Source organism: Orbicella faveolata, unplaced genomic scaffold (assembly GCF_042242905.1).
Source record: "Orbicella faveolata isolate gen_17 unplaced genomic scaffold, um_ofav_v1 contig_15, whole genome shotgun sequence".
NCBI lineage: Eukaryota > Metazoa > Cnidaria > Anthozoa > Scleractinia > Merulinidae > Orbicella > Orbicella faveolata.
Genome location: NW_028301542.1, coordinates 4,968,320 through 4,978,349, shown reverse-complemented (window position 1 = coordinate 4,978,349; position 10,030 = coordinate 4,968,320). Strand labels below are relative to the sequence as shown.

At 38.3% G+C, this 10,030-nt stretch overlaps 1 protein-coding gene across 1 annotated transcript; it reads left to right on the top strand.

The window, feature by feature from the left end:
- The first annotated feature begins 269 nt into the window (after positions 1 to 269).
- LOC110063546 (kelch-like protein 20) lies at positions 270 to 9,913 on the top strand. Its single transcript, XM_089288091.1, has 8 exons — positions 270 to 603; positions 1,359 to 1,655; positions 1,950 to 2,066; positions 2,688 to 2,797; positions 4,239 to 4,497; positions 5,516 to 5,601; positions 7,129 to 7,221; positions 7,902 to 9,913. Exons 1-8 carry the CDS (start codon positions 310 to 312, stop codon positions 8,101 to 8,103), a joined length of 1,458 nt encoding a protein of 485 aa, XP_089144217.1. The 5' UTR covers positions 270 to 309; the 3' UTR covers positions 8,104 to 9,913.
- The last annotated feature ends 117 nt before the right edge of the window (positions 9,914 to 10,030 follow it).

Sequence of the window (10,030 nt, the reverse complement as noted above, 5' to 3'; positions counted from 1 at the left end):
CCATTGTCACAAGTATTGAAATACTTATCAGTGAGCTTCTATCAAGAGAGATATTGTGAAAATGTCACAGTTGTTTCAATCCCGTTTCCTATTTGCTATAAACTCAAGGCGATGTCTATAAACCCTACCGCTACCTCTTTACCAAGGTACTGAATTAAAAGGAAACAAGGTTTGACTTGCGTGACTGGCGAATATAGTGATCAATGGTCAAGAAGTGCGTGACATTTGCACGCATTGCATGCCTATTGGCAACCCGGGAAACCTGGTTCAAGTAACACCTGACGCTTTTCTCTACTTCCAAGATCAAACATGGATTCTTTCCAAGCTAAGGACAAGACTTGGCTTGGAGTAGACGCACTTTTACACGATTTTCAAAATATAATCGACGATCAAGACACCGCAGATGTTTTGTTCCTAGTTGGACAAGGAGAAACTGCAATATATGCTCACAGATTGATTCTGGTAGCAAGATGTAGGCACTTTCAGAATCGCAAGAGGGAGTTGTGGTCCTCCAAGTCAGTTCATTCGCAGCTTACAGTAAGAAAGCCCGAATTCCGACCTGATGTGTTCCGTGAAGTTTTGACGTTCGTTTACACGGGAAAGGTAATTCTAAAACGATAATTTTTAATAACAGTTGATATACTTGTAATTTCTTTATATACAAATCGGGTGTAAAGATTTGTAAACATTCTTAGATATTATGTTTGTTTATGAAGTGTTTTGAAACTTCTTGGCATCTCGAGTTTGAGAGGAGGACATTTTAAAACGCACTTAATTTATTCCTACGTATGAAATATGTTTGAACTAACATACAGGAATTCTGACTACACAACATGAGACATTCAATGTGACTAGTTTATTGAGGATGCATCAGTCAGTCATCTGATGTAGATGTATTCCATCTTACATCACAATCTGTATCCTTGCAAATTGCATCTACTGGTGCTAACAATAATTTAGAACCTGTGCTATGCAAGATATGAAAAACCACTAAAAAAGCACCCTTTATATGTGGCCAAAAAGAATATGTGAAAACATAATTCTCATCTAATGCAGCAGCACAAGACCCCAAGGAAAAGGTGCAGAATCAGTAATTTACAATTATCTATGCACAAGCTGTTATAACAAAAGCAAAACAAAAAACTGGTTTGGTGCATCAATTAGCACACCCTCAGGAGCTGCAGACTAAATGTATTGGCAAGGAACAGGGTTTTAATTAAACAGAATCCAGGTCCAAATATTTTTTCTTAATTCTTAATTTAGGACTAAATGTGAATAAAGTTAGACTTGGTATGGTGTCATAATGATTTTCAAAATGTAAAGAGGCAAATATACAAAAACTGATTACGTTATATTAGGTTGAACTTCATAGTCGCACAGCCTTAGAGACGCTGAGGATTGCCGAAGACCTAGAAATAACAGATTTAAAGTTGGCGTGTGAACAATATTTCATGGATAATCTTAGTATAGAAAATGCAGCAGAGTTTCTAGCAGATGCTATGTCTCTGTCAAGAGGAGTTGATTTTGGAGGAATGTCATCTTTGGTGGACAAATGCACTGGATTTATGGAGGAGAATGCGGAAGAAGTTGTAAAAACTGAAGGCTTCCTTCTCCTTCCAAAGCCGGCGATGATAAGACTTGTGTCAAGTGACCAGGTGACACTTTGCTTCTATTTGTGATATTGAGGCTCTTCTGTTGTTTTTTTGTTGTTTTTTTTTCAAAAAAAAACAAGAACAACAACAACTGAGACTGTTCTTTAAAACAAAATTTACCTAGTACTATTAAGCCCTACATTGCATGGAAAAGGTTGCAGAAATTTACATAGCCCCTTTGTATGTATCACTGCTCTATTTCACGCTAGCATTAGACAATAGATAGACAATTTATTAATAATTATTATTATTAATTACTTTTTTAATTATTAACTGTAGTCTCCTTTCTGTATACAGTTTGCAGTTTCAGAGGAGGAGCTTTGGAGAGCTGTTCTGTTGTGGGCAAAAAGGGGTTCTGGTGTCAATAAACCAACTAATCAGTGGACGGAAGAGGATAATGACAAGATTAAGGAGGTGAGACAGTCCAACCCAACGCATCAAGTATCAAGTTAAGATTAAAAAATCTATCTGTAAGGCTACGAGACATGTCGCACCACCCATATTTTTGTTGGCATGAAGTGATTCTGATAGTCCCCAATGTCTCTGAATGGGATGCTAGTCCATTCCAAGCTTTCCTGCTTCCCCTCCCTCATTACCTCCCCCCCCCCCCCCCGCCCCCCCGCTCCTCTCCACTATTTCAGTCAGGTCACCCTCAACTTAAAATTTTCCAGTTTTTTAGCTATTTATAAAATACTCCTGGTTGAAGAGAAACACTGTGAGAGTAATGTGTCTCGTTGCAATCATAACTCGGGGACCAACCAAGCACTCAAAACCTGGATTGCTTACATGTTGTACAAAGTTTAATATACTAGACCAAAAAAGGACATTGCATCTCCCATGTAGTTAAGGGTAAAGCTAAAAACATTGAATTCAAGAGTACATTTATAAGAATTGACAGTCATTTAGAAAGACAAAAACTTTAAGTCGACTCCTGTCAATTAAAATTTGTTTTGCTTTTTTTATTTGGTTGTGGTTATTGGTTCATGCAAAAGACAAGTGACTGTGTTCCCAACTTTTGAATTTCTCTTTGATTAGGAGCTGTCAGGTGTAATTGAGCACATCAAGTTACTGTTAATTGACAGCAAAGTGTATGCCGAAGAAGTGGAGCCCACAGGAGTTGTACCAATGGAGGTGTCTTTAGAGAGGTAAGGGTCAATGGATTACTTATCAAGTACCATGAATCAAAATTCTCACTACTTCTTTTGGTAAAAGGTAAAGTGTGCATATGAGCCAAGTGAACCATCAGACTAGAGCATATCTGGGTTTCTGTAGCATGAAGAGACCAGGAGTATTTCTATTCTCCCCTGGATGGGATGCTAATCCATTGCAGGGCCTAACCCCCCAACATTAAATTCTCTGGTACCCATTTATACAGCTGGGTGGAGAGAGGCACTGTGAGTGTAAAATGTCTTGTCCCTCAAACCCTAAGCGCTCGATCCACAGATGAGTGCACTAACTAGACCACCACGCCTCCACACGAGCTTCTCGTGCTATAACTCTTCTTGCAGGAATTGAGTTTGATCATGACAATGCTATTATTTTTGACTTCAGGCAGACATAATTGCATGAGAATATAACATGTGGAATGTATACCTTATGACCACAAACCTGATTTTTAAATCAAAATTATGTGTATCGTTTACATTATTTTTCTGCAATAGCTAAATAAATTGAAATAATTTATATAATATTCATTGACATTTTATTGTTTCCTAGTAAATTAATTCCTGGCAATTATGTTTCAGTTCCTGGTAAATTTATGCAAAACATTTCTTGTAGCTCCCAAAGTAAAATAATTTATTAGCTAGGAGTTGTTATGCCTCTCTAAGGCAATGAGTAGGCTGTTGGTCTCAAATACAATCACAGTGCTATGCATAGCCTGCAGTGCAGGCGTCTTATTGGGGCGAGTTAGTGTTACAACCTTGCGAGCGCCTTTTTAGACCGCCATGTTAGACCGCCATGTTAGACGGTGGGGGATGGGGGAGGGGAAAAATGAGATTTTCTTCGCTCCACCCCTCCCCTATCCTTCCTCTTGCCTATCATTCACCCCCTTGGTAAAACTTTCTTTCTCTCCCCAGTCTTCCACTGCATGAAAAATTCAAGATGGCGGCTAAACTTTTTACGATGTGAGTGCTCACTCGAAAAAATCTCGCCTGCTCTGCAGGCTATGCTATGCACAAATGCTTGCTCCTTAGCAAAGGGTTTGACCAATTTTTGACTCATTGTTTTTCTGTCTTGTTTGCAACTTTCTGATGGCAGTGTAATCTCATAACTGGACTGGCCAGTCTAAAGTGCAAGAACTATAAAAAACTTAGTTATCAAGTTCCTTTTCTGATCTCAGTCTGACGACTTGCATCTCCACAGTGTTTACTTCTTGTCTTTTGATCAACTGGTTGAAATAGAAGGCATCAAGATATCAAAATTTGCAAATTAAAAATAGTTTGCCAAGTAGCATTCAAGTGGTGTAGAGTACAGAAATTATTGGCTATGTTACTAGGGTGTAATTGTGTAAAATGAAGTCTCTACACCATAATAGCAAATTTAAGCACCATTAAGGTGATCATATCATTCTATGTTTTCTTTTAGGTATCGATTTGCAGCAGTGCCCACTCATTTCAGAAAAGCTGAAGATCCTCGTCTAAGACCTAGAGCTTCTCAAAAGTTGTTTCACAACACAAGTCTGTTGTCAAAGGATTGTCTGAAGTATCAACATACACTGAATGTTTGGTTTGGAAATGAACAGCAAGAATGGCAGCTGTTGTACAGAGCTTCAAAGGATGGATTCTCAGCTGCGGCATTTCATACAAAGTGTGATGGCCTTTCACCAACAATAACAGTTGTTCTGGTGAGTAATTAATTAAGTAATTGAAAGGCCACAAGCAAGAATGTCCCCAAGGTTTATGAGTCATTGTTGAAAGTGCTCAAAAGTATAAACTGAATTTTGGCATGTGGACTTTTGTTTACTTGAGAAACATTGCCCTGATTTTTTTCCCACCTGTTGGCATTTTGTTTTTGGGAAATAACGGATACAAAAACTTCAAATTTTGTAGCAGCTTTCTTTGCAATGCTTTTCAGTTCAAGGTCTTAATTAACTTTCATTGTTGACTGTCAAAAGCACGCTTCTCTTTCAATTGGCTACTGGAAACTATGGAAAAAGTTTTGCATGTTCATCCCATTGCAGAGAAAGAAAGAGAAAAGGGACATCTATTTCTGTCAATGTGTTAATTTATGAGCAATAATGTTCATTATTGGATGAGGTTTTTGTGATATTCGGAATAATCTAGGTCGAGGTAAGTGTTATCAGCAGAAGCCGAAGGCTGAGGCTGATAACTCTAACCAAGACCTTGATTATTTCAGATATCGCAAAAACCAAATCTCATAATTGTTTTAATACACATTGTTTTAAAGAAAATAAGGACAAACGCATTATCGCACCAAACACAGTTTATTTTCGACAAGCCATGTTCTTACGTGAACTTGACTTTGCTCTTGGATATCATGCATTGTGCGTGCAATTTATGGATTATTCACTAATGTGCTAGATTAGTGAGTAATCTGTAGGTTGTGCTGTTTCCCAGAATTAACTGTAGGCTTTTAGCCAATGAGAAGACAGATGGTGACTACAAATGTAAAATAAATATCATGATATGTTATATGAGTGATGCGATGTGATGCAATGAGATGTGATGCATTTACAATGTGATGTGATGTGATTTGATCTTTTTTCCTTGACATCTCACAACAGAACACAGCAGCCCTGATAATATCATTAAATATTTACAACTATACCCAAACAAAACAGTCATCTCTTTCTCAAATCAATTCTAAACTAAACCTGGTATGTCCACTGCTCACTATTTCAGGGTACAAATGGAAATTTATGTGGTGGGTTCAGTGATCAGCCATGGCGGAGTGATATTCCTCGTGGAAAATACATGCCATCCAAAAGGTGGGAAAATATGCAATGAACACCCACCCATGATTTGCTGAATCAGCTTAACCGCATTTATTTGTCTGCATACAAGCCAAGTGGCCCATCAGGCAGGAGCTTACACTAGTTTCGGTAGCATGAAGCGACTAGGAGTATTTCTACTCCCCTCTGAATGGAATGCCAGTCCATCGGAGCGTTAACCCACGCATTAAATTTGCCGGTAATAATTTATACACCCGAATGGAGAGAGGCACTGTGAGAGTTGTGTCTTACCCAAGAACACAACACAATGTCTCAGCCATGGCTCAAACCCAGACTGCTCCATCCAGAGTTGAGCCCACTAACCATGAAGCGTCCTTAACATAATTTCCTGTAATTAAACTCTGAAGTTATTTACTTTTTTTGAAAATCAGTCATCTTTTTAGTCAAGAAAGGTAGTGAGCTCAATCTGAAGCACACTTTGGAAAAATATTATACAAAGTATCATGAAAATATCACAATGAGCAGCTTTTTACCTCGTGGTGGAAAAAATCTGATTAACAAGAAATCTTCAATCCTCCTCATGATTGTTGAAACACTATGGTTTTCTCAGATTTTTTCCCAGGCTCTCCACCCATTTACAATGCAGCCTGGGTGGATCCAGGATTTTTCAAAGGGGAGGAGGGGTGGCTGGTACCTTGGGGCTGCAGAATCAATGGGGCATGCCTCCTAAAATTTTGGAAATATTATTTGAGAATGTATGTTTTTTGGAACGTAATTGAACACTGTTACACCAGAAATAAGTTAGCAATGCCACAAAGTAGAAATTACGATGAGGTTACCTGTCCAGAGCTTTTACCTTTATTTCTGCCGTAGTATCTGGTACCTAGTATCCACATTCTTTTTCAACCTTTCTAAGTTCTTGCTTCTTCAAAAGGAGGGAGGGTGGCTAGCCACCCAATCCTCTCCCCCTAAATCTGCCCCTGTTTGTACCATTTTTTAACATCAAAAGGGGAAGGTGGTGTTGATAGATGGGTTATTGACCAAGTGTGAGATCAAGATGGCTGGATATTGGCCAAGTTCTTTTTTTGCATGTTTATGGACCGAGACGGAGACCAATATACGACCATCTTGCCTGAGCAAGCTTGTTCAATAAAGGATTTATCGTATGGCTTTCGAGAAAATTTTTCTTCCGGGACATGGCGGGCAGTCCCGAACAGGCAAGATAGCTCCATCTTCTCGCTTGGGTAGGCTTTGATTCATCTTGCCCGCTCACAGAGCTTGCCATATAATAAAGGTATTTAAAGGTCATTTATAGACTTCCACTGGGGATTTCATATTTAAATATGTTGAATGTTGATGCACATGATCATGATTATATTGACTGAACTGCAGGAGGGCAACTGGTTTTCACATGTGGGCAAAACTATTAGAACTGAACTTCTTTGTAAGAAAAACTTTCCACTAGATAATCAAACCAGCTGGGCAGAATTGTCCTCAGAGCTGGTAAATTTGCCCCCTTAAAACAAGAGGTCAATTGAGTTTGTTTTGTTAAATTCTTGTTAGGGCATTCTTGTTTACGTTGATCAACTCTGAAGGCAGCCCTCCAAGCAAGTTTGACGTTACACACCCTAAGTATGCCACTCTTCATCATCCAAGGTGTGTTGCCATGAACACAAATAAATTGTATACCTTTCATTGGTTACTTTCTTAGTTACAGACTTTGAGGATTTTTTTTTTTCTTTTAGAGAAATAATATGATATAATGTTTGTTTAGATGAGGGGTCTGCAACCCCCTTCCTACTCAGGTAGAATGCTTGCATTTAAATTTACTGAGTCTAATCTACAAATTCAATCACATAAGGATTAAGGTACATTAATCACCCCTGTCATTTTTATTTGGGAGTCCATCCCCCAATCATACCCATTAGGTCTGCACGGCAATATACAGTACCATCATCTCAGTCTGCAATTGCGTCATCAGGCTTTTTTGACAAAAAGGATCTTGCAGCAAAGAAGAGCCTGTGTTTCACTGGTTGTTTTTACGTTGATTATGGAATTGACAATAAGTCGCACAGGTCAACAATACACTCTAAGGGTTCTGTGCATATTTCTTGCCTACAATGCTTTGTTAGTTCTCTCTTGGAAACGAGAAGTAACCTAGTGATTTAGGGCACTGGTTATGAAGTCTGGAGTGGTCCAAATCCTTCATACTGCCATTAACTTTATTTTCTTTTAGTAGCTCTGAGTTTAACCCCAACTGTTGAGATTCTAAACAAGTTTATAATAAATTTCCAACATTTGTTCATTGATTTAGTGTGGTCCATTTTCTCTGACAGGTATGGTCCTATGTTCGGTGCTGGAGCAGATCTGTGTATCAGCGATGAGTGCCACGAGAGGCCTGAGTCCTACTCTAACTTGCCTCACTCCTATGATGGTCCCCAGGCCTCGTGCAGCCTCCTCATGGGGGACTACAATTTTATAGTAAAAGACTATGAAGTGTTTGGCTCGAAAACAGAACCTTTATATGAAAGAGTCTAACAAACGAAAGAAAGACATTGTACATACTTGAAAAAAAATATTGCTATGTGCATTTTATTGCTGAGGTCTTTCATGATATGTTGCAGATATTGTTTTTGAGAAGGTAAAATATTTCTTGCATCGAAACTAACTCTGAGGGTCAACACAGATTAACTGAAGCACATTCAGATGCTTGCCTATTTTTTGTGTTTTGTCGTGTTTCTATGCACTTGTAAATAGATTTAAATTAGTGAAACAAGGGAAAGTTGATATAAATTGGCCTTTGCCATGTATGTGTTTTTGTCTCTCCTTCTTGTGTTTGGCTTCTCGCTTGATTTCAATTGTGAACAAAAGTCCTTGGGACACTTATGTAATTTAACGGATTATCTGTGTTTTACTACTGAAATTTGAAAAAAGCGCTGCTTTCCTTTTAGGAATGCGTTACTGTTCCCCCTCCCCACCCAATACAATGTTGAAAATCAAAAGAAATTGCAGGTAGTAGTATGGGGGGGGGGGGGGGTGGGGTGCGAGGTTGAGCAAGTGAAGTTGTATTCGCGTCTGGCGTGTGTGCAAAAGTGCCAGAAGTACAAATTTGTCCCAAGACTTTTGTCCATGATTGTAGTTGGGTTAAGACTTTCTCCTAGACTCTCATGGCCAATTCATTTTGGTGACGTAGTGACGTCACTGACTTTTTCGCTCGGACCAAACTAATATGTCCCTAATACAGTAAACAGCTGCATTATAATAAGAACACATGATTTCGGGATTCAGGCTGATCTTTTTTTTGTTTATCAAGTACTTAGTGAGAAATCAGCCTGAAGATGCTCTTAATGTGTTCTTGAACTTTGTTTCAGAAATACTACACATAACATGTTACTAGAGGTTTAGTTAGTATATTTATTTAAATAAATAAGTAGGTAAATAAATCAGTAAATCAATAGATGAAATAAAAATCTGTCAGCTGGTCAGTACACTAGTTAACATTAATGAGTAGAAATGTAACATTAATTTCAGCATTTTTTCTCATTGCAACACCCTCTCCCTTATTATATAAGATCATGTTTTATTTATCAGGCTGAACTGGTTCTTATATGTATGGTGCTTTATGGGCCAAATTTCAGCCTGATGTTCTTACTCCATTTGTTATTATATGCGAGTGATTACTGTATGTACTTTTTTCCTTGTTTTTAGACACCTTCCAGTTTCACCTATATAGTTCCATGGACAATCCGCACGGGGAATCTTATAAACGACATTTGTTTGTAGACTCTTTGTAGCTCAGCTGGCGGTCTTGACTTGGGGGGAAAAAAAATTCCTGTTGTAAGCCTCTTGAGAGGTCTACTTGTAGCTCAAATTCCATTATTTCTGAGTAGTCTGGTTAAAAAAAAGAACATATTAAGAACGCGAAACCCCCCTAGAAAAAGGTTCAAACATTGCCACTCACGCTTGGTTGAACGGCCACTCTATTGACTTTTAAATACCGCCCATGTAATTGACAAGGGAAATTTTTGTGTGAGGAAGACTTTGGAACCCTGGCATACTGCAATAACAACTGAATCGGACAATAACCCAAAGCCATTACCTAGACAATATTCTATCCTTTTATGAGCCCCATATTAGCATTCTATTTCCAAGCAAGTATCTTTTGTTTTATTTAAATTTTTTCTACTTCACACTTTTTACCGTATTATTTGTATTTGGTCATTTGGTCGTAGTTCAACGATTGCGCTCTTATTCATTATTATTTTGTCAATGATTGCAGACTAGCAATCGAAAGCTCATAATTTTTAAGTGTTTCAAGCAAAGAAGGTTATTAAAATTTTAAGATAAACTTTGTTTAGCTTCCATGTTTGACAGCCAATAAAATTGCACTCTTTCCACCCAATCAATGTTAGAACCATTCCCGGGGGGGAGGTACTTTGGGAATTTCTGGGTGGGGATGTGCTGC

Bases quoted from the DNA above. Each gene is read 5' to 3' on its own strand.
- LOC110063546 (XM_089288091.1), top strand. From the start codon at position 310: ATGGATTCTTTCCAAGCTAAGGACAAGACTTGGCTTGGAGTAGACGCA. The intron at 4,498-5,515 runs GTGAGTAATTAA...TCACTATTTCAG, and splicing joins CAACAATAACAGTTGTTCTG to GGTACAAATGGAAATTTATG. The intron at 7,222-7,901 runs GTGTGTTGCCAT...TTTCTCTGACAG, and splicing joins GCCACTCTTCATCATCCAAG to GTATGGTCCTATGTTCGGTG.